This window comes from Motacilla alba, chromosome 4, assembly GCF_015832195.1.
Source record: "Motacilla alba alba isolate MOTALB_02 chromosome 4, Motacilla_alba_V1.0_pri, whole genome shotgun sequence".
Classification (NCBI taxonomy): Eukaryota; Metazoa; Chordata; class Aves; order Passeriformes; family Motacillidae; genus Motacilla; species Motacilla alba.
The window spans coordinates 28,399,227-28,424,912 of NC_052019.1; the positions used below are offsets into that span (position 1 = coordinate 28,399,227).

At 39.7% G+C, this 25,686-nt stretch overlaps 1 protein-coding gene across 7 annotated transcripts in view; it reads right to left on the reverse strand.

Annotated features, from left to right (window-relative positions):
* SGCZ (sarcoglycan zeta) overlaps positions 1–24,541 on the reverse strand; it is a 391,151-nt gene extending 366,610 nt beyond the window's left edge. For 2 of the 7 annotated variants that reach the window (XM_038136642.1, XM_038136649.1), the window contains exons 1-2: positions 23,559–24,541; positions 717–767 (exon numbers count right to left, since the gene is read on the reverse strand). In XM_038136642.1, the coding sequence (XP_037992570.1) occupies positions 717–767; positions 23,559–23,597 (90 nt within the window). In that variant the 5' untranslated portion in view covers positions 23,598–24,541. Of the gene's footprint in view, positions 1–716; positions 768–14,555 lie in introns of all 7 variants that reach the window. The other 5 variants (XM_038136646.1, XM_038136643.1, XM_038136644.1 and 2 more) reach the window with 5 other exon arrangements.
* Between the last annotated feature and the right edge of the window lie 1,145 nt (positions 24,542–25,686).

Sequence of the window (25,686 nt, forward strand, 5' to 3'; positions counted from 1 at the left end):
CCCTGCGGGGCAGGGTGATGAGGAAACAGGGTGATGGGCTACAGTCAGTTCATCACATAGGCCTGTTGCTCCTTCCTCCTCAGGAAGGAGGGGCTCCTCACACTCCCCCTTCTCTAACATGTCTGTCCCCAAGGAGACAGTCCTCCACAAACTTCTCCACTGGCTTCCATCCTTCAGGCACTGACTATTCTAACACCAAAAATCTAGTTCAGTATCTGTTGATACTGACTGTGGAAAGTAAGATGTCAGTCTGTTTAAAAAAAGGTTTTAAAAAGTCCAACAACTTAAAACCAAATAAATTTCTAACAGATGATCAAGTTTTCAACCAGCTGGCAAAGTACACTTAGGTAGTGAAAGGGCAAAGATTGTTTGTGATAATGGGCCTGCTTATTAATTCCCCTTTCCAGAAAGAACTAAGTGAATAAGTAAAGTTTGATGCTATATCAGAAATATTATCCAATCTCTTATTCTTTCTGTATGTCTGAAATGGAAATTCAATATTTATTATCAGTTAAAGCAGCCTCCAAAGTCAAAGAAAGGTATGTCCATGGTGACATCATCTCCTTCTGTACTAGGAAAGAATATATTTGGAACACCACTGACCCAATGTGCTGCTGAAAACTACTGTGGAATAATAACCTCATGGACAGAGTAAGATATACAAAGTTGTCAAAGAAATGTGCTCCAGGCTCATGACTCACAGCAATGGTTCTTACAGCACCAGGCCTTCTGTCTTCCTCACTTATAATTATCCACTTTTCATCCATCTGTGGAAAACAGAGGCCATGAATGAGAAATTCAGTTTTGTGGAATATTTTTTGTTCATGACGTCCATAAAAAAGGAACTGTGTTACAAAAAGGTTCCTCTCCCTTTCTTTCCTTGATACCATGCTACCACTGCCTTGGGAAGCAAAACATTTCTTGCTTTTGTTGCTAAAAACATTAAGCATGTGTGATATAATACAAAAGTCCTATTCTGCATCAGCAACCCAAAGACCCATTTTCATTACTCCTCTCCATCTTTTCTTCCAGAAATGTGCTCTGTATAAGCTTACTGGATAAGTGTATTTCCTCTGCCTAGAGATTTATCTTAGCTGAGCAGAAGTTGTCCCTGGGACAAAATATGTGAAGAACAAGCATGGAAGATGCTTAAATGCATGAAAGGCAGTTTTTGGACTTAGTTTGAGGACCTCCTTTCCTACCTGAGCACATGGGGACAGAGATGGTGTACAAAATAGAGAAAATGTGAGGTGGGTGCGGCTTTGAAGGCAAGCACAGAACTGGGCTGCAATTCCTGTTTCAAAGATTTTGGGGTGCAGTGTAAGGAAAGAACTACAATGACTTGGGAGAACAGAGTAAGGTGAAGAACAAGAGAGGGTTATTTAGATGCCAGTACAGAATCAGAAAGGTTGACAAGTGGAAATTCCTTTTATTGGTTTCATTTCTTTAGAATTTTCCCAACAGAAAATTATAGGCAATCTAAAATCTAAGCACTATTTGAGTCAATTGTAGTAAAGGATATGAAAATTTAATTTCCCAAGGTAATCTTGCAAAGGAAACAGCAAACGAAATAGTTTTCTTTCTAAAGTGGCAAAAAACCATAAGAAGGTTAAAAACATGGCCAAGGAAGAATAAAATGTAGAAATAATGCAGTCTGAAATAGTCTGTAAGATTAAAAGCCTTTTCCTATGTTCAGCGTTTCAATTTTACACCACTTTTTTTGAAGGCCATTCAGCTTCGTTTTACGCTTTCAATACATTTTGACTAGAAACATAAATCAGCTGACAGACACAAACTCAAGTAAGCTGAGACTTGGATTTTATAGCAATATTGATAAAAGCCAGTGGGCATTCCTGCTGGAACATTGGCATGTGGCCTGAGAGAGTATTTTGAGAGATTTTTCAGATTCTTGATGCATTTAAAGACATACTGTTGCACTGCAAGTAATAAATACAGAAAGGGCAAGGGACAGGGAGCAGGGTTCTCTCCATGGAAACAACAAAATAATTTTTCTAACAAGATTCAAGGATGTAATTTACTGAAGACTGGGTAAGTTTAATTGTGTAGATAAGTTTTAAGCAGAGATGTAGGGAAAGATAAAATAATATTTTATAGATTTCTTTGGTTAGTTCCTATCATGCAGAAGGGAATAGGTAGGTTTACCTGTAACAGGTACAACGTGCAGTAACTTTTCATGTCTGTTTGACTGGCAAAGCATAAGCTGAATTAGAGTGTATGAAAGGTGAAGTGAAGCTATTCAAGGAGGGTCGTAAGTAAAAAAAAATAAAATTAAAACATCCTAAACTAAAAATCATGTAAATAATTCAAAGTAGCAGGTTTTCTTTGGTTTGGGGGGGGGGGGGGTTTGTTGGTTTTTGTTTGTTTGTTTTTGTTGTTGTTGGTTTTGTTTGGTTTTTTTTTTAATATTACTGTTTCTTTTACGTAATTCCATGCTGAAATACCCACATTTACTAATCACACAAAATCGAACTGGAAGTATATCTCCTAAGATCTTTGTCTGTTTCTTCCTCCTAAGTCAGAGTGAACTGCAACAAAATCACCCTCACAGGCTTTTGTGTAGGCCATTCAATAAAAATATCTATTGTTGAATACTCCACAACAGCTGTCTTCACTCTGCCCCAGATCTTTGAAAATATGTCTTAATGTCTGTAAATGCCTTGTTCCAGTATTAGATCATTCCTTCACATCACTAGATGAAGGAGGCCGATTATTTCCTTCCTCCTCAGGTCATGTTTTCTGGACATGATCATTCACCATGCTTTTCTCTGCAATCTCTTCAGCTCACCAATGTTTTATTTGAAGTGCAATAACCAAACCAGGATACCAGGTGCCAGATACTCAACCTGGTTTGGTTGGGGATTTTTCCCCTTGCAACAATATAAATTTGATAACTGGTGTTGCCTTCAATAAAACATCTCCAATTTTTTTGCATTTTTTGTCTTGCTAGGCAGTTTCTATCCATCATTCCTAAGCTGATTATTTTTACTGAAGTACAATAATTTCCATTTTTCCTGTTTGAACTGCATCCTGCTTTACAGATAAATCACCAATTAACAAGATTGTTTTAGATCTTAAATATCTCCCCTAAAGTACTTGCAGACATGCCTCCCTCCATTTTCACTTGATATAAAAGAATACATCATCTTAAGCCATTTTGAGATGATTCTCCATGGCTTCCCTTTGTTTAATTAGAATTCTGCAAGAAACCTTCCCCTTACCACACCAAGATTTTAGTTTCCATCACAGTTTTGCATTTTGGGGAGCTTAATGCAGGTGACATTGCAATTATTTTGTGTGTTTTGGCAGTTAGGGTAAGGAACAACATCAAGCCTTCGATCAATAACTATTAGCTATTCCCTTAGAAAAATCCAAAACAGACAGAAATTCAGATTTGAAAGTAATAACACTTGCTTAAAATTTACAGCCAAAATAAAACTTGGTTTTTCCTAGTATCAATTAGAACATACATCTGGATTTTCAAGGAGCAATGTTATAGTGTAGACAGAAAAAATGCAAAAGACAAAATTTATTGAATAATAAATCAGACGTATATTGAAAGAGAAAGAGAACAAGAGCAGAGCAAAGCCTTGTTCTAATTGACTAATATAAACATTTACATTTTTCATAAGGATTAATGGATTAAGCTGCTTTATCGTGAAGGGAAAAAAAATGCTGTTTATGACCTAGTGTTAGACAACAGTAAATGGCTTAATCTGGTTTTCTCTGAGGGTGAAGCTGTATGTAGTAATGGGTTTAAGAGATACCTATACATAAGTTTCTTATTTAAGTTTATTAGCACACAAACTGTAAAAAGTTTTGGTACACATGTATCTGTGTAACCTTTTACAACCAGTATTTCTAGTCCAGTGTTGCATGGGCTTACTTTTTTTTTTTTCCCAAGGAAAGAAAAAGTACCCTGTGCCAACTGAAAGTATGGTGAGATAATCTTCCTAAAATTGTGCTTGAATAGAGTAATGGATTCCTAATGGCAAAGTGATGATATGTGAACACCAATCAATATGAATTATTGAATATCAATATGAATCAATGTGCATTAGCAAACTCATGCTGAGAAAAACCAAAGTGCTTAGAGGCCATAACCATACACTGGGCTCTAGGCAATCGTCTCTCTCTATTATATTACCTCTTTGTAAGACAGCACTCAGCAAATCAAAAGGCAATGTAATTTCTGTGTTGTGGTCAATAGAAAATTTAGAAATGCTGTGTAATACTCTAGATTTATTCTGTGGCGTAAAAGAGAATTATTGAAGTATAACAGCTCAGAATTTTAAGATATATAAAGAAGTTTTGTCAGCAGAGAGGAACAGTGAGTTTATCTTTGAGCTCTGTCTACATTTTATGCTGCATTTGTTGAATAAAATGCCATGCCATGAGTAAAACAGTCTGGAATAATTAGTTGGGAACATGAATTAGTTTCAGATAGCCAAAATCAAAATTAGAACTCAGTTACATGCACATCATTATTAATTTGGTTATATTCTAAAAAAGGATATTTCTTTTTGTAGTATAGACCAATAAAGTAGTAGTATAAAGCAAAAAACATTACCTATGGTACTACAAAGACATACAGTAAAATGAGCTGAGCAGAAATTTTTGCAATACAAATAATGCAATTTTCCAAAAGAAAGAGGTCTGAGAACATATACATGCTTCATGTTTTATTCTAATTCCAGTAAAGGAGGTTCAGCATTGGGAAATCTAAAAAAGGAAAAGTGACCACTCAGTTCTCAATTCAGCATTGCTCAATTCTAGGGTTTGGGCTCTAGTTCTCCAAACTATTTGTCCTGAATCTCCAGGGCTACTCTCTACACATTTACTAAGAAACTAAAAATGGACTGCATGTTTTACAGTAAAGTGATTTTTGCCTTCTTGATTTCAAGGTTTTGGAGAGCAGAGGACAGAAGGATTTAAAATACGTGTAGTCAAAAAGCCACACAAATTCAAAACCCATGATCAGGTTGAAGGCTGAAAAATGTAAAGCAGGTCTAATAAAATTTAGAAGAAATAAACCTTTTTTCTTTCTAGCTTGGTGTTACTGAAATAGAGATAGCATCGAAAAGTTCAGAAGAGCAGAAGCAGTAGCACTGGTAGGCGTTGATGCTTAAGAAAAAAACTGACCAACATCATGCATCATACATAATACAACCGAAAATGAGTACAAATTGTTACAAAGTATACAGTGGATTTCAAACACTATCTATTCTATACTGTATAGTATCCCCTAGTATTCTGTCATTTAGAAGATCGCATCAATTTATGACTTTGGTACTGAATTGGGGACCTGCAGACTCCACCTGGGTCAACTGCTTCACAGCCAAATCTCTGCAGCCTGAATCTGCAACAGCTTGGCTCCACTTGTCACTGACATGGACAAAAAATTCCAATATATGTGAGCTAAAAGCCTATACTTGTAAGCTTGGTGCAACAAGAAAATAACTGGTGAGCAACTGATTCTGATTTTTAGGATTTATGTCTTTCAATTTCTTCTAAATAATTGAAAATTTGCTTTACTCTCACAGTTAAGGATTTTTAAATTTTATACATTATTTTCCAATCTCCTATTTATTTCTGCTTCTCAATCTCCTATTTACTTACATTTATGAAGTATTACCCATATACCACAAAACATAAATGTCACAAAAGTAATCCTGAATGTTACTCCAGACAAGAAATATAACCTTTATTTATCTGAAGTGTAACAATAATTGTGTAGCAAGTTATGAGAAGTCCTAATTTTTCAAGCAAAAAATATAGTCTCTTTTGCTGGAAAAATAGAAAAGGAACCTCTTCACTTGTGCACCTGAGAATACTGTTTTTCTTCAGATTAGTTCAATGATCCAGATAATAAATGAATAAAAAATCACTACTGTGCATGATATTTTTAATTATGGAATATATTACAACTCCTACATTATAGTCTCGGGCAACAAATATAATGCTCTGGATTTCTGCCTAGAATACTATCACCATTTGAAAACACTTTCTAGTAGATTCTAGAAGGACATGAGGGTTGATTTTCCAAACAACAGATGATGCTAAGCCTTTTTGACTAGGTAATATCCTACAAATCTTTTTTTTTTTTTTTTTTTTTTACATCTTTCTGCAGCTAAAATTCTTCTGACAAAGTCAGGAAGAAGTTGATCCTCATAATAAATGCAATCAAATTCAAGCCATGACTTTTATTTGAATACTATACATATGCACCTCTCAAAGGTGCTGCAGCACATACATGCAACTCATTTTGCCATGGCTACACTACCTTCAGAAATGAAGTACATCTTTTCCACAAAATCTAGGTCAAAATAAAAAGTGAGAAGATTAATCTCTGCATGTAGATACTAAAAACTCTGTAGCCTATCTGAAAATGTGTTTATGGCATTTGCAAACATTGCTTCATTTTGTTAATGATTTAGTCAGAGACTTTGAGACTACTCCATTTTTCCAGATATTTAATGTCTTAAGAAACAATTGGATTATTCTCAATGTCACAGGTTTATTTCATCCATTTACCTTATTTACTCACATTAAGCTGGTAACATAAATTAGACTAAAGCATAATTTATGACTGCCTTAGGCATATCATCTTGAAAGGCATTCAGTCTCAACCTATAAACATCAACAGACTGACAATTCATCTCTTTCCTGGTAAATTTACTCCAGCAGCTAATCATGCTCCCTTTTATAAATTTGTTTGCCTGATGGGGATATGCACGTGCTCTGTGCACCTATTATTATTTCCTTCCCCACTACAATGAAGTCCTTTAGTACGCTGAAGTTGCCCTGCATTCTATCAAGTCTCATTTGTTTGTTTGTTAAATTAAATAGGCCAAGCTTATTCAGATTTTCACGAAGGGGGGGCAGTATTTTTGAGTATTTTTGATGATGTTACTGTTTTACTGTTTCAAGATACTCATGCAGGCACTAGAAGCAATGTTGTTTGTTTATTTATGACCACAAGAACAGCTGCAGCAGATCAGACAAATAATGGATGATTGTAGGAAGCTACTTGGAGACACCATATAAAGACAGGATAAGTATTTCCCTAAATATTACTATATTGGATGGATATTTCCATCTATTTCCATTCCTGGAGAAGAATAAATGTCCTCTCTTTTATTCAGTTACTGCTTATGAGAGGATTTTTACACTTAAAGGTTTTAAGAACCTTTGCTAAAGGATCTCATTAAAAGGATTTCAAATGGGCAGGAGATCTTTGAGAGCTGCCTGTGGTTGCCTTACCCAGCACTGTGCCCCTCCAGACAAACAGACCTTGAGCAGCAATCCTCCCTGTGTTGAGGCCCTCCTCTGAACCCCCTGACCTTCCAGCACTCTCCTGCAAATGTAGGACCTTGTACAGCAAACAATGTCTTCTCTCCTGCACCAACACAACATCATTTAACCTATGCATGGAGCTGCTTGGGCTGGGAAAGCATTCCAAGTGAAGATAAATTCTCTTGAAATACATAGAAGGTGAAATCACTGTGATAAATTACAATGGATTTCCACATGGTTAGAAATACTTATGTAGGTTACTAATGATACTGCTGTCACCCAACAGTATGGCTATTCCAGAGCTGCTCAAAAACTTTCATCGAATATTCCAGCACAATTATTTGAACAAGGGTGCATTACAATGCATAAATGATCTTTTTACATTTGAATAAAAACTTAGAGCTAGCTAGATTATTTGGTTCCAACGTGGCTAAAATATAATTCTTTCACTCACAAAAAGATTCCTATTGTGTTTCCCATAACTATGTGATGCATTCTCAATGCCCTATTGTGGCATCTGCATGCAGAGCACTTCTAAACAATAATTATTGGTATAATTCTTACACACAGCCTGTATGTGTATCACAAGCATGGGTGGATTCACTTGCTGAAGCAGAGCACTTGTTTTCCTTGCTGGAAACTGAAGGGGGGAAAAGAAACATAAAATCTCTTTTCGGTCTATTACAGACTGCAAGTGGCTCAGTGCAAAAAGGGAAAGTATATTTTTGATTACATGGCCACAAAAGCTGTAACACTGACCCTTATTTTGATAGCTAGCCTACATTTTCTTACATCCACTATAACTACTTACAAGGTATAAAATATATGCGTGGGCTTGATCTTCTGAATTGAAGCTGAGCTGAAACTTAGTCTTCTGAAAAAGAAAATGCTTTGTGGGACTCAAGCCAAATGAAATGCAGCAACAGGGACTGCCTTTCTTTACAGATATCATAAGGGAAACTAATACGGCCTGAGATCTCATTGTCTTTTCAGCAGAGCTACTTTTACAAGGTAGAAGGGAAGTGTCTCCTAGCACAGGCAGCTGAAGAAACACTGGTACTGCAGCACAGGAGAGGTGGCTGCAGCAGAGCCAGAACTGCCCTCCAACACCTCCCCTTCAGCATGGGTCAGTCTGTCCCTGGCATGCTGCAGAGCAGGAGGTGGGTTGGTAACCAAGCCCCCTGCCTCTTCAGGAAGATACTGGCTGAGAAAAGATTAAATGAAAATATGCTCCCTGTGATTATTGGCTATAGCAGTTACTAAAAACTGAGGTGCCCTTGCCCGTTATTTTCAAGACCTTTGAATTTTGATGCCTGCTGTCTTTGTTGTTTTCCTCTCGGCTACAAAATGCCCATTGTCACGTACACACACAGGGCTGCAGTAATTAGACCCACACACTACCCTGGTTCTGTGAGCTGATTGAACTTCTGCTGCCATCAGTGAGGGAGTATATAAGCAAGCCTTTAGACAGCAATAAGGTCCATGGGCATAAATCTGGTACCCATCTCACAGATCATAACATAGGAAAAATTTTCCCACCTGTTTCTTCTATTAAAAACATTATTAAAACATATCACAATACAGGGGACAACTTTTTCAGTCTTGAAAATCTCAGCAAATATTTCCTCTTTTTACTGAAATTAATGAGAGTGTTCTGATGAGCCCTTACAAAATCTGATGGAAACCAAGAGAGTCTATAACTACAAAATCACACCTCTTACAACACTGTTGGCAAAAAGCCTTAAAACTTGAAATGAGAGTAAATGAAAAACACAGTCCTATAAAAGCTGTACACACATATGGCCGTATATGTACATATATACACTTTTTAATACATACACTACTTAGAAGAGGACTGAATTATTATACTTAGAGGAAAGCAGAATTCAAAGAGAACAATGTCTTTGGTTCAGCCAATATAGTACCTGAAATCATCAGACTGCCCAGCAAAAATCTTTTATTTAGGGAAGTTTTCCAGAAAACTACTGAAGGGCCAAAAAGCTAAATCAGAAGAGATAAGGTTAAAAAAAAAAAGCAATGGAAAAAAACCAACAGAATCAAAACCCTGTAGTACATGTTTTGTCCTCTTTATCCACATCAACTGTGAGTTATTGAAGATAAGTATTTTCCCACTTATGTGTGTGGAAAACAGAACATGGTATTCTCTTTAATTGTGCAGATAAAGCACAATTCTTTTTAGAGAAGAGAGGAAACAAAAATCTTTCCCAGAAGCAAATTTTAAATTTCTTAAAAACATGATGCAATATATCAATTTTACCATCAATTTCTGTACCAAATAAAACTCAGTGCTGGAGGGACTTAGGCAGAAAGCAAGCAAGGCAGTCCCTGACTCAGGAGTGTATCTCTTTAGTGTATCCTCTTTCACAGTTGAGGCATGGTCTACCTGATGATCATTTCAGACGAGTCTGGCTATCCCATACTGCTTCTTCAGGAAGTGACACAGGTGTGTGTATACATATCCCCCAGATGAAAGAACGGGAGGAAGACCTACAATAGCCATCTCATGGATATGACTGGCCATGTGTGCTCCCAGCCCAGAGTACCAACAGCGTCCTGGGCTGCACCAGGAGCAGCATGGCCAGCAGGGCCTTTACTCCCCTCTCCTGAGACCCTGCCTGGAGCACTGCATCCAGATCTGCATCCTGGAGCAGGTCATGGAAATGACCAAAGGGCTGGAGCACCTCTCCATTGAGGACAGGCTGAGACAGCTGGGTTTGTTCAGCCTGGAGAAGAGAAGGCTCTGGAAAAGCCTTATTGTCATCTTTCAGTATTTAAAGGGGGCTTATAAGAAGGATGGATGAGTGATAAAGAATCAGATTAGATATGAGGAAAAAGTCTCTTACAAAGAGGATGGTGAAACACTGGGACAGATTGTCCAGAGAGGTGGTAGTTGTCCCATTCCTGGAAACAGTCAAGGTCAGTGTCAATGGGGCCCAGAACAGCATAGTTCAGTTGAAGATATTCTTGTTCTTTGCAGAGGGGTTGGACTAGATGACTTTGAAAGGTCCCTTTAAAATCTGAACTATTCTATGATTCTTTGATATGGTATTTTGTCACCAACTATTTTTTTCACTGATATTTTGCTGCAATATTAATTATTTGGCTTAGCTAGTGACAACCTTTCAAAACAACCGTTCAGAAAAGTTTAGAGACCAATGCCCTTCATAAAACTGTAATTTATGTAATTTCATAAAATTGTATTCATTACGTTCTAAATCACACCTAATACACCTTTGCTGTATTTCTTCCCAGCAGCCAATGGATAACTATACTATCATCCATAAATTGTATCCTTCCATGCTACTTAAAAGGACAAGAGTTATTTTCTTTCTGAGGTTGACAGTCAAAATAGATGTCCAGGAAATAATAGTTTTTTTCCTGATACCTATGTTCACGAACAGATTCTTTTCTACTAGCCTATGTTGATATTTACATAATAAATCTAATCAGAGCATATTCAAAGCACAAGGTGTAACAAAGAGTGTCAAGTGAAAATGGGTTCCTACCTGCACCATGAAACACAAAAACACACCTGGAGTGCATAAAAGACATTTTAATTAAAAAAAAAAAAGAAAAGGTTAAATTCTGTAGAATTTTTTGTCCTTGATACAGCCTTGCCAAAATTGTTGCCAATTGGTGAGAATCAGAAACATCCATTTAGTCATGATCCAGGATAGTGTTCCCAAAAGCACAGAGATAGCTTTAATGACATCTCAGTATTTTGCTTTCCACTGTGCCCTTAACCACTTAAAATGCTACATGCTATCAGTACTGATGATGCAAAATGAAAATATGGGCAATGGGCCCACCTCCTAACCTCTCAGGCGGCAGCCAAGGGACATTGGCTGAGCTGACAGTTACATTTCTAGATCATGAACATCCCCCTATCCCTAGACAAACAGTCTTGTGAGAAAGATGTTTCAACACTAGGACAGAAAGCACGGAATGCTGAGTAGAAGGCTATTTCTCAATATCCTGTACTTCCCCTGGAAAGTCTGTCTCTACCAAATAACCACCAACAAGCAGACCCATACCCTACAGAGTAATGCAACTGGGCCTACATTCCTGAATAAACAAACAAGAATTCAAGATCTCACAGGTTAGAAAGAAAAACCTAGCCTCTAATGTATGCAAACTTCATCCCTCAATGCATATTTTTAGGTGTATACTGATTGACTTGTCTCAGTGTTTAAAATTAGGCCACCTTTAGGCAGCCAAGTCTTTTTCAAGTACTACTGATGATGACATTATTAACCTTTGGTATTGAAATTTTGCTAGTAGCACCTGATTTATCCCAGTAAACAGCACTACTATTTCATTCTTAGCCCTGGACTGTGAAAGTTTACAGCTTTGAGGTTTTCATTTGTTTTGTCTTTTCAGAAGGAGCCATAGAAGCAAACTACCCATCAAACTGATATGGATACAGACTGCTGCATGAGGGATGCATTACAATTTTACCTTTCTTTTAAAAGGTATGTTTTTAAAGGTAGATTTTTAAAACATTAGTTATTTTAATTGGTTCTAGATTCAAATAGAACAAATTGAACAGACAAAAAATTATTCCTTGTTCTGCCTTCAACTCCCTTGAAAGGTCACAGAATGTATTTTTTTTTCAATAAAAAGCTGGGATTGTATCTGCCATTAAGATTTAATTGTGCTATAACTTGTATTGATATAAGGATTAGTTTTACTCAGATGTAATAATTACAAAGACATCCATATTAATCTTAGTTCAACATTGGATATAGGCAGGCCTCAGCTCCCCACAAGATAAAGAACTGAATCCTGTGTATTCTGGCTTAGGCAGTTCAGAAGGTCAATAAGCAGAATTTCTTTGTCATTTAGAAATAAAGCATTTCCTTCTCTTTGTTCAATTCACATTGTTGTAACTACTTCTGAGCAGGTGCTTACAACACAAACCTTACAGACACTAAAATAAGAAGATGTTTGGTTCTTGAAATGTGTGGTCTGGTTGGATTGCAGTTGACAAGGCATTTTACAGAAACACATCTGACTTTTTACAAGTTTCCAACAGCAGTAAACTTTATTCCTGCTGACAGCAGAAGCAATTGCTGTGCTCAGAATAAAATTGATTGGTTTAAAAGTTTAACTCTGTTTTCTTGTTTCATGTTTTATGCTCTAAGGTTACATTTAAATCTTTTGCAGATAATAATTTTGTAAAAAACAATTATTTGCATGTTACTGGGGTTAAAATACGTGCGAGTGACCACCAAATCATTGCAAGGTAATGGGATTTATTTGAACTGGCAATAAGTATTTAATGTCCTCATGTAGAAAACAGTATTTTCATAGTGAAACTTTCACAATTTATTTTCCGTTTATAAGCTCAGAAGAAAAACAATTAAGAAAAATAATTTTAAAAGCAAGAATAAAACTGCCATCACAACCATCTGCAGCAAGCAGGAACTTTGTGTATTGTGATCCAAACATCTGCTCTCATGATGGCATGAGGGGCACACTCTTGGGAATTCTTGGTTCTTGATTATTGGGCCACATTTTGGAATAATATCAATAGTGGCAACTCAGAATACACAAGTCTGGAAAATATCACACAGAACTATTACAACCACTCTGCTTTGTGAGAGATGATCCAACTTAAGATGCTCCAACTACCAGTTGCCACTGCCAGCCCCGCAAACAGAGCTTCGTACCTCTGCACCACTGCTGAGTCAGCTGTATTTTATTTTGGGTTTTGTTTGAAAGTGTCTGGATCCCCTAAAATTAAAATTTATGGCACTTAATTTCTGCCAGAAAAATTGCACAGTAAATCTGTGCAACTGGCTGGCAGGTCAAACGAGGCCGAGAGAAGAGCACAGAAGTGTGTCAAACTGACTTTGGTAGGACAATGGAAGGAAGGCACCTTCATTTGGCTGACATGATGCTATTGGCTTCTTCCAGTAGATTGGCATCTTGTTATCTCTGCTACTTCCTTCCTCATGCTACTGGCTTTATCTGGGAGCAGTCACAAGATGCATTAAGTGCCTATCAATGCAACAGGATATTTTGGCACTATTATCAATTATTAAAGAAATCCATAATTTAAAATGTAAATGAGTCCATGCTCAAAGATGCCATGTCAACTGCAAGTAAACCATTTTGCATGGTCCATAAAACATTTCCATAAAACATGTCCATAAAACATTTTGCATACCAATTCAGTTGTAACATTCCACTGGGACAGTAATTTCATCTGCTTTCACAGGTTCTGAGATTTTTCTGGCCCAATCACTCCTCTGCACCTGAGTAAGTAGTTTGATTTTTCTAGCACCTCAACAAATAAATTTCACTCATTTCTCTTCTACATGCTTCAAATGTTGCATAGGCCACAGACACATTACTTAATAAATAGCAATATTAGCACAGAACACAAGGTTCTGCTTTGAACCAAAAATTTCAAAATATAGTAACAATATGTGAATAATTAAGATATTTCCATGAGGTATCAGCATCAGCAACAGTGCAGACAGAGAGCTACACAGCCTTTCTGATTCAGTTTGTCAGCACCTCAGCACTCCGTCACTGCGCTGTCATTTGTTATTGCACCCCTCAGCCTTCCCTTTCACCTTCAAATCTTTACATTCTACTTGGCTGTTCTAAAGCTGCATTGGTAAGCTCTGCATGTCTATTACAAAATAATAGCATTTTAGTCTGATGCAGCAGCATACACCCAAAACCAAAATAAATTTTACTCAATATAATCTATAACTCTTGACATATCAAGTGATAGGCTTCAGCACAGCTCCCCTAGTGCTCCCTCTCTGCTCTGCTCATCATGCTGCAATTTTCTGCCTACTAGGTACATTCATTGACTGATCAATGCTTGCAAAAGTCTGAGTTCGATAGGATAGACAGGACCTCAGGAAAGGCTGCCTTCTGTTTTATGCCTGTCAGCAGGACGATGGAAATTCTACCATGAGACACAGAGACTACTCGCAATCTCATAATTTCATTAGGCAACAGCACAAGTGGTTTTGCCAGACTGAGTAGATGACATATTTGCATGAACAGTGAATATTATCTACCTCATCTAAAATAATACTGAACAAAACAGGGACCCTAACCAGAGAGAGGCCTCTTCTGAACAAACATCATTTTCCAATCACATACTTGCACTTAGTGGGTTGGGGGAGAAATGAATAAAAGTATGAGATCAACTCTAAAAATAGTAACTCACTCTTCTGAAAACAAGATATACTTACAGAAATGACAATGTCAGTACCAGTATTGGGGAAACAGCACACTCAAAGTAACTTGTTAGTCTCTGAAGAATTATATTCTTCTGCCAGCTTTTTCAGGAAAATCTAATAAAACATTGATGAAAAAGAAGAATAATTTCATCTGCATGAAGATTAAGTGGGAACATGAGTCTATATGATGGACGGTTTTTGCATTCATCTCACGTCTGCTCAGAAACTGCTGGAATCATTGGGAAATGGCACATAGAATATTTCTAAACTAATGTGTATCTGTAATAGTAGATGTCAACTCGAGTCCTACAGGAAGTGACAGTCAATACCAGCTTGTTGCCAGCTATTTCTGCAGCAACCTATGAAGCTTGACACAGCTAGGCAGTCTTGTGCTAGGACTAGATCCTATTGTTTCAGAAAAAATAAAAGGGAAGGCAATTATTACCAAGCTGTATCAAAATGCATAATTACACACAAGCCTGTGTCCTGGTACCTGTCAGAACCTTCAGAGGGAACTGAGGTTCTGACAAAGAGTATTAGAGTTTAGGAGTAAGGGTAAATGCCTTAGGAACTCCATAAACTGGAGTAACTCAGTTGAGTGATTTCTACAGAGTTATTTACCATCTGTTGGAGATGACTCAACCTAAAAAAACCACAGATGGATCATGATCCAAATTTTTTTGTGTGGGGGGGGGATGTTGGTTTTTTTGTTTGTTTTGTGGCTTTTTGCAGGTTTTTTTTTTGCTTTGGTTTTTTTTGTTGTTGGTGGTGGTAGTGGTGATGGTGTTGTTTTGTTGATTTTTTTTTTTTGCCTGAACTGTTCTAAACTTCTGAGAGGATTAAGATTTTGTGTCATTTTGGTGGAATGGATTTTTATAGGGAGCGTCTCCTAGTTTGTACTTATTCAGAGCTAATTCTCAGACTATATATAGTAATAAATGATGCCATGAGTTTCAGCTTTAAGGCTAAGTAATCTTCTTGGAAAAACTTCCAGTCTGTTTGTAATGCATTCTGAAATTCTCTCTGCTATTTATTGAGGCATAGATTATTCAACTTCCTTCCTCACACATATATTATGTGATGAATGGGATTTACAACAGCCAGCCTGCTCAGCAGGGAGACTCCTGAATTAGCCAAGACAAATTACCAAAAAAGAAAATAAAAAAGCACAGACTGAATCCTTATGTATCTCCTGAAGCCTTAGAACCTTGTCAGAATTTTCTGTATGGAATGTAATTCACATCCTTAAAAGTTCCACAGGATGGATGACCAAGCAATCACTTTGAATACAGAAAACTGGCTCAATCAAAACAGAAACAACCCCTCCAAGCAGAGTTTCAGTCTCTTTTTATTGTTTAAGATATATGTAGTTTAAACTAATAGTTATAAAAAAAAAAAGAAGAATTCACATAAAAAGGAAGACACTCACTGGTACCTCTGTGAACGCCACTGGGGCCACTCTTGTGTGCTAAACTCAGGTTTGCAAATAAATGACCTTTGAGCACCCTCGTTGGGGTCCCCAGGAGAATTCAGTATATCTGGGGGATGGACATCAATGGCCCTAAAGCAGCATAAATCATAAAATACTTCTCTTAGTCCAGAGGGTAAATATGCAAGCAAATGCACTATTAGTGTGATCTGCCTAAGCAGCATGACCAGGGAAAACTGAAGTGCTTCGTGTCTTGTGGGTGAAGTGGGGTCTCTGTGGATTCCTTTACAGCACAGAGTCTCTGCTGCACTGTAGGCACCTTCCCTGCAGCAGTTCCTAAGGGAAATAATGAATGTTCCTGGCAAACAGGACTTGGAACTCTCATATTGAACTTAGTAATAGCTTGGCTACTTCCAAAGCTACCTACAACCAAACCAAGCTTTTTACCCAAGCCTCAAGAGTAATCAGGAAAGACAGAGCGGAGAGAGGGCTGCCCAGCCCTGACCCCACAGAGCAGGCAGACTGGACGTGTTGCAGCTGAGCACCTTCCTGAGCTCAGGTTTAACACCTTTTCCAATGAAAGGCTTTAAATTGAAAGTGACGTAAAACCCAGATTCTGAGGCTTAATTGGACTCGCTCTCCTCACCTTTATTATAGGTAGCTCATGAAGCTTTAGACTGCCTTTCAATCTCTGTCATCTGTTGATCTATGTTCAGCAAGTTACTAGCTTATAAAGGCAGCAAAGGTTCTATTGATTCTTTATTTTTAGTTTTGTTTCACATACGCTGGAAATTTGTTAAATAGTAGTCTAAGTTGAACAAAGATGAAACCTTCCTCAACACAGCTCATTTACTTGTCTTCACTTAAAGGGCAGAGCTTTACAGAGTGCTTTGTGCATGTGGACTAGCTTTAACTAGAAATAATAAAATTCAGTATTACTAATTAACTTCATTTGGAAAGAATGCTTTCTGTAATTTCAGCGGCTTACAGCATTACTTTCTCAACTACAGGTCCCAGCGTACCTGGGCAATTGCACTGCTTGTGTTCAACAGGAAGTGAGGAAGTTTTGCCCCTTTCTTGAATCCCACTCAAAATAACTAATGAACAATTTTGTGTAGAAGATGACCTACACAACTGAGAAGCTGAAGTATTATCAATCCCCATCTTGAAGAGTGAAAATAACAAAAATGCTTTTGTGGATCTGATCAAACAATTTGTACTCTCCACCCTGATAATGGTACAAAGAACAATACATTTAGAAAGCACAAATTAAAATTAATTCTGTTTTCAATTTATGTGCTACCATTAAATAAACTATTACCTTAATACAAAATGGAAGGGATGTGATTTTTTAGTAGAGGCAGCCTCTGTTTACTAACATAATTTGTTCAAGAGTTGTAGGAGCAGGAAGGTAGAACCTATAAATTCCAGACCATGCTGCCCACATGAACTGAATAGAACTGCTAAAACAGAGATATATGGCTGAAGGCCAGATTTTTATGGCTAAGGCTTTCTACTGCTTATGGCACCAATTTTTAGGCATATCACTGATGTGCTTCTGCCGATATAACTGCAGTGATTCAACAAAGTACTGCTAATTTTAAACTGCAGAAAAAGCTACTGTGCCCTCATTTATTACTTTTCAACTGCAAATACACAGAGTTTATATCATATAATCCTCCTTAATGTGTTAGCTAGAGGTATAAGAAGGTAGGTACAGAAAGAACACTTTTATTTACTAAAGTTGCTGAACACCAGAAGCTTGCTTTGACTTACTCAGTACCTCTGTAAATCTGGCCTTGTGCGATTAGCTGCAGTAATACTGCTGAGAATAAAGCCTCACATTTTGTGTCTCTCACTGTTGTGGCTTAGCCAACAGTCATTCCTTTCCATGACAAGGAACAAAACCCACTGCTTGTGGATAGCAACCTCACAACATCTTTCTTCACAAAGAAGGGTTTTGTTGTGGATCAAAGAGTTAACCTGTAATATCTAAGAATTAGCAAAGGATCAGATGGCTTAGCAGATAAATGTGTCTTCCTTCTTGGACTAAGTAATTCTGGCTTTACAATGCATTATACATGGCTGCAGTCAAAAGTACAACAGGGCATAAGAACATTTCTGTAAGCTCTTTAAATGTACAAAGTGTTTCAAAATAAAGGAAATAGTACAGCTTCTAAGCTGTGTTCTCCAGGTTTCTTTGAAGGAGAGAAGAAAATGACAGTACTTTCCCTATGGGGAACTTCTACGTCAAAGTAAGAAAAGTGTCTATTCGTAACCCAGAGTGCCTTTTGTATTATTATTATTTGAATCCTTATCTTTGTCCTTTGGAATGCTGTATCTTTAGAGGACATAGAAATAGTATGTTAGATAAGAATTTACAAAATTTATATAAAATACCACAAGGTGAAATGATTTCATAGGAAATATCTCTTGTAACATTTTTGCCATAACACTTTAAGTAATGTTACTCCTGGCCTTATCAGGAAGATGGGAAAACAGTATCAACCTCCCAAAGGTTAAGGAATGTAGTACAAAAGCAGGCCTGGGACTCACAAATGTGTCTTCACATTACAGATTTATATTTGAAAGGCTCTACCATGAATTATATGAGTTATATGAAATCATTCAAATCTTCATTCAAATCTTACATCCAGACCTATAGAAACAACCCAACTTACAGTAGCATCACACATCTTCCAGTTCAGAAAGAAAGAAATGTGTGGCTAACCTTTATGTAAATCTCTTTAATCTATTTTTTAAGTGCAAAATACAGTGGCAGAGGAAAACACAATATTTTTTGCAAAACCATGAAAAAAAGAAAGACAAAGTCCTTTTTTCCCTTTACCCAAGCATTCAGATTTTGATGTACTTTCCTTTTAGAGAGTGTTGAGCTTAGCAAAGCTGTAATGTACAATGTCAAAAAGCTTGGTCACAGATTATATGGATTCTCTGCAGTGAGAGTACAGGAATGATTTCTAAAGTGTATAGCAAGAGCACTGCCATTGTCTTGACCTTTTTTCTTTGTCTGCTGAACAACTATATTTTATGCATAGAATTCTCTCCAGTTTCCTGAACTACATCTAGTCTTTATACATATTGAGAGATGGAGAGGAAATCCCACAATAGGAACACAGAGAAAAGAAATTTGCATGTATATTACTTTAAAACCATTTCAGCTTGACCTTCCATGAAGAATGGTTTAAAGGATGAATGCTTTGACTGTGAATGCAAAGGTTAATTGTCTTTATTGAGTATTGCTGAAAGGACCCTAGTAAACCATGAAGGTTTCTTGGAGGGATGTACTAAAGAAGGATAGGAGAGAGAAGGTTTTGCATTAAAAGGACAAATCCCTTAATATCCCCACTAAGATGTCCATGTCCCAAGCAGAAGACATTATAACACTCAACAGCCTCTTAAGAAAGTCTGTTTCATTTATTAGAGTACTACACTTTCTATTATGGAGTGACTGACTTTAAACAGAAATAAAACCACCTACCGAAACTCATCAAAAGTCCTCCCACACCACACCAAGCACATTAACTTCTCCGGCTCCTTCTTTGAAACACAAATAAATAAAAAAATTACAGAATTCCTCAGGGTATTAGTTCTCCTGTTCACTTAATACTGAAGTGATTTACATGTTTAAGACTATAAAAGTACCCCTTGCTTAAATTTTTGTGGTTTCCTTGTTTGAATTTATCAGATATTTTACAAATTACATTAATTGCATTGGAAGACTACTGTCACAAAAACCTCTTCCATGACCAGTTTCATGCTATGTTATGTCAGTAGTTTTATACCACCAGGAAATGTAAAAAACTGCAAACAGACTAAAAATATTTCTCATAAGCTGAATAAAAAAAATCAGCTAATATTTACAAGATGATTCAGAAATGAAGTGTCTAATTCTTTTGCATATTAAAAGTGGCAATTTCAAGACACTTAAGCACACTATTAATCAAACATTTTGGGATTTTAATGAAGAATTCTTACTTAACCAGTGCCTTCAAGTAATAAATAGCTTCTAGGATGTTTTCTAATCCATTATATTAATAATCTCACTGTTATCATACATTCAATTACAAATCAACTTTCTCCCAGAGAAGTATCAGTGGTTTACATGCTACAAGGAGTACTATCTCCCTCTAACACTGTACACAAATTGTGGTTGCTAAACAAACATAAGACAAACAGACGTGATACACATTAGAGGAATTATATGTCAAATGTCTGAGCAAATGTGAAGGACAAAATCTGTAATAATCCATCCAATGTCAATGCAAATCACAAGCCAACAGGGTCCAGCAAACACAAATGCCTCCTTACTCTTCTTTGCAAATATGTTCAATTTCAAGCAATTACATGCCTCAACATAGTTTTAAATACACTAAATTCAAAATAAGTTAATTCATCATCTTTTATATACATATACAAACTACAGAGTCCCATAAAATTCATAATACTCATACAACCACATAGTTTAATGTAGGTTCAAAAAGTGGGTAAAGACTTGCATATACATTAGGTAACAGAAAGCCCTTCACAACACTAAACCCAAGACTAAAATGCAATTATGATAGAAATATTTAGTGTATTACTCCTTTAAAACAAAAACCCCACAGGCTTGCAAGTTAAAAAGTCACAGGGAAGTTCTTGTATGCAGCTGAGAGAGATGAGACAGATCAAAGGAAAACCATAACAGTTCAAAACCTCTGGATGAGCAGTCTCTGTTTTCCATACGGATTACTTTCTTCAGGGTTTTATGCACAGACTAGAAAGGGAAAGCACACCCATCTTCATCAGCAGGTGTTGCACACATGATACTTGTTGAGCTTTTCACAAAGTCACCTTTCAAAATGTCTAATATCAACACAAATAATTCAGAATTCACTATAATCAGTGCAATAAATAACACAGAGATTTTGAATGATTTGAGGTGCATAGAAGCTTTATATATAACATAGTATATGTTTTCAGTGCCATTATTATTATTTTCTTTAGAGACACCACATTTGTTGTTTATTAGTAGGGAAGTTGTCAATATTTTTTTTTAATGCTTACTCGTATATATTTGTCATAGTGGAGGAAATCCAGTACCAAGAAAGAGAGCGTCCAGCCCGTTTCCAAAATTCTTAGCAAGCTCTGCTGCGACAAGCTGCTACCATATTTGACATTCTTGACATGAGCCCTCCATGCAGTGTGGTGTGGGAAACAGTTCCCTCGACATCTCAGGACCTCTGGCCGCCTCCTGTCTGTGTGCCCTGAATGTCCCTTTGGCCTGGCAAGGAGCTGTGTCGGCCTAGGAGAAAAGGAGTGGAGCACTTGCCCCCTCCTGAAACTACCCAGAAACTGCTGAAAGCTGTCACGACTTGGAGCAGCGCGGGAGGCGCTCTTTAACTGTGCCCAACTACAGCAAGGTCACCAGCTGGGAACTTCCTAGTCCCCCAAGAGCTTTGCCCCCGCCTTGAATTCCTGCAGCTGGCAGGGTGTCTGGACGGCTCGCACTGGGAGGAAAGCCCAGCCCGCCGGAGGGACGCGTAGAGCCGCTGCGCCCCGCGGCTCGGCAGGCCCCGCGGTGCCGGCGGGAGCTGCTCCCCGCCGCCGGGCCCGCACCACCCCCTGCCGGCCGCTGGGGCCGCCTCCCGCTCCGGCGGCGGCCTGCCGGCGCCTGGGATCACTCCCAGCGGCCGCACATCAATAAAACACCCGGGAAAGCCAGGGAGCGCATCGTGCCAAAGCGGCTGGTAGCGGAGAGCTAACCGGACCCCAACAGAAATGCCCCCTTTGGAAGCTCCTCTCATCCTTATGAGCGGAAGAGTGCCGATGCTTACTTCTCAGCTGCTTCCTTGCTCAAGGTCGCTCAGCCTGTACACGCTGCAACACGAGTGCTAATTGCAGCGCAGATAACTACGGGGTAACTGGAAACCCCCTGCTCTTCAGCCTAGGCTGGATGCCCTTCTCACAGCGAGACTGCCTCACGCTTTACGGATAATTCATGCGAAGTGCTGCCCTCTTGTAGCATAAACATATTTTCTTTAAAGACCCCTTAAAAATAATCCGGTACAATAAAACTTTTCGCCCGCTTAATCGGAACTCTCGTCTTTCGCCTTTCACGCAGCTGTGAATTTCACAGCATTCACAGCTGTCTCCTGTGAATCCTGTGAAGGCTGAGGCAGCAGGGAGAGGACTCCTGGGCAGCGCAGGCAAGCAGCGTTTGCGGCGGGGAAGCCCTGGAAGCGCTGTGAGGATCAGCGGTTCCCAAGCAAATCGTTTTATGGGCTTTCCTCTCCTGCGCTTCCGTCACCTCAAATACTCAAACAGCGCTGCAGTCCGGGGTACCTTTCCCTAGGGAGATTGTTAGAAGTTCCGAGCAAGACTGGGGCGGGAATGAATATATTTATTCAGTTATTCAGTACTTTCAGATCTGGTTTATAGGAAGAGGGAAGGAGCCCCCAGCAGCACTTCAGCGCTCGCCAGTTTACCTTCCCAGAGGCGAGCCCTTCTCCTCGGCTCCGGGGAAGCCGGCGCCCTGAGGGGGTGTCCCGCGGACGGCCGTGCATGCGGCGGCGAAGGAAGACTATCTTCCCCTGCCCCTGTCATCGCTTCTTTAGCGCTACCTCCGCCGCCACCGCGGCGAGGTGTATGTGTGTCCCGCCCCTCCGGCACGGCCGGCGTTTCACTCCGGCTCAGCGGCCCCGCGGAGCTCGCCCCATGCGCCCGCTCCCTTTCTGCTGCCTTCCTGAGCCAGCCACCCTCTTTACCGCGCATAGATTGATAGAAAGATTTATATTATTATCATTAGTATGATGATGAGATGATGATGATGATTTGAGCCAAATTCCGCTCAGGGCCGGGAGGGTTGGCAGCAGGTGTAGGAAGGCTCTGTCTCCGCAAAGGAGCATGCTCAGCGCTCTCAGGCATGCTCCTTCAGCGGGGAGGGAGCCAGAGCTGGGCCGGGGGGCGCGGGGGGGGCAGAATTCTCCCAGCTCGCACCGTCCTAATGCAAAGTTTGATTGTACCAGCGGCCCCTGGGCCGCGGCCCGGCGGCTTGGCATCCCACCGCCGCTGCCTCAGCTTCGCTCGGCTGGGGGAACCGGACGCGGCGCGGGGGGCGAGCCGAGAGGGGGGGTAGAGGGGTGGGGAAGGGTTTCCCCGTCGCTCCCGGCGGCAAGGGGAGGAGAAAGAGGAAGAAGAGGAGATACCCAGGCCAGAATGGCTTCAGAGCCAACTTCTGCTGGGAAAGGCGCGGGTCAGTTGCCGCTTCATTCCAGCTGTCCCCGGTGCTACCCCCGGTACTCATGCAAAGCCGAGAGCGCACGGGCAGTACCATCATCACCACCACTATTATTATTAATACTGCCATGACGATGCTGTGGGCCGCGCCGGCAGAAGGGAAGCCGCGCTCGGCTGGGGCAGCCGCCCTCCCGCGCTTCCCCCGCCGCGGGGCGGCTGCGCCCGGTTCCGCGCCCCCCGCCCGGGCTGCGGGAGCCCCGCGCAGCGCCCCCCCCGTGCGGCCCCCGCGGCCGGGCGGGCAGCGAGGCATCCAACCCCAGCACAGCGACGGCACCCGGCGGGTCGCCTACCTTGAGCTCCTCCGTGTCCAGGTTAGCTGATCTGTCCATAGAGCGAAACTGAACGGAGCGGGCTGGAAACTACGGAAGTTGTGCCAAAAAATGAAGAGGAACAAAGGGGGGGGGGGGGGGGGGGGGAGATAAAAAAAGGGGGAGGAGGGGGGAAATCTAGTCTGTCAGTTTCCAGCCTAAACTCAGCCTTGTCCTCCAAACCGTGGCAGCTCCCCTCAGTCTCATTCTCCGCGATCACGCCTCCACCGGTTTAAATAAATAAATAAATAAATAAATAAATAAGATATTTCACTTTTTCTAAAAAATAACTCCCTTAAGGATTAAAGCGACAGGTGATCCTTCCCTGGTGAAAGAGATTCGCGTCCTCTGGCAATAAAGGAGACAGCAAAAAAAAAAAAAAATCCACTCAGTTTAAAGATTATTTTTTTTCCTTCTGCAATAAGCTCAGAAACCGGCGAATCGCTGTATCCCGAGAAAAAAATCCTTCTTCCCTGGACAGCATCATGCAGCAAATTTCAAGCAAATGTGTTCAAACTGAAGAGAACAGTCTATGATAAAAGCCTTTCTCCGTCATGCTACCAGAGTAGTCTGGTAGCTAATTTAGCACCCTGTGAGCGCAAGACATTAGCGATGAACAATTTCGCTGGCAAGATAACAAAATCCCCCAAGTCCTGCATAGGCTCAAAAATTGTTTTGCAGCTAAAGATAGTCTATAGTAATAATAATAGTAATGTATATATACACACACATATATATAATAAAAGAAAGTCTGTTCGGTATGGTCTTCTTTGAAGGTTATGCTGGAAGAGTTGGGAGGAAAACAGGAGGTGGATCTCTTGCAGAAGAGAAGGGAGAGTGAGGCAGAGATTTCCCTCTCCGTCCCTGTTTTACTGTCCTTCACCGCCAGGTGACTGACTTCCCTCCTCTCGGCTCGCGCGGGGGGATTGCTCCAGCTCTGGAGCAGCAGCGTTTCCTCCCGAGCAGCCCCGGCTCTCAGCGCCGCCCTCCCCGGTCCCCGCGGCCCCTCCGCCTCCCCCGGCCGCTGCTGCACGATCCCAAGAGCTCCTCTCGCTGGTCCTCGGGGGTTTGAATAGCAGTGGTCAGTTTAAAAACCAGTACTGCTTTGTATCTGTTTTGTAATTGCTTTGTGTGATACTCGTGTATCATTCCGTATAAAAACACACACACACACACACACACATACACATACACATGCACACACATACACACACATATATATATCTGCAGGTGTGTCTAAATTAATAAGGTGGTGTGGAACTTCTCAGTCTTTGGCTTGTAGCATGCAGTTTTGTGCAGCTGTTGAGTGTATCATTGATGGGCTGCAGCTGTGATGGAGCAACCTTTCTGATAGCACGTGGACTAAGTCTGAGACTCTCTCAGTGTTACTTTTACTAATCCCCTTTTCCAAAGGATTCACTGTCTTCTAGCTCTCAGATCACTCTAAAGAGAACCAAAATTAGATTTTAAAATTCATATTCCTCCCCGCCAAGATTTTATCACCATCCATTTTCGTAAATCTGTCACTTGCAGTTTTGGAGAAGATTTTTGTGATTTTTGGCTTCCTGCTATCACTCTTTTGGGGACCTTATTTATGAACTCCATTAATGGCAAGTTCAGAATTATCACTTTCTTGTACCATCCCCTGCTTTAAATAGAATTAATACTCCTGATAATTCGACTTAAGTAAATTAACTTAATAGCTCAAAGTGTACACTCTGTTTCCAGTTCAATATAGATTTGTTTGCAGCTTCCACCACTTCAAGGTTAGTATAAGCTTAAGTCCTGGGTGAAGCCCTGTTTCTGAAGATTGGATATAGCCCTCATTTTCTGGGCAGCTACAGATGTGAAGCAGATGTAGGCGAATGACATTCCTCCTTTTTGCACAAATCATACATGACTTCCAGGTTCACTGTGAACACATTGTAAGTATCGTTATTATCGTTCATCTAGAATTGCAATTTGTAAAGATTGAACACTTGGTCTGGCATTCCCATGTAAACCAAAATGCTCATGTCCAAATAAAAGATTGCCAAAGTAGACACTAAAGCAGCTGTAGGACCTATATAAATTTAAGAGTGTTTTCACCTAAAAGTACCACTGCATCCAC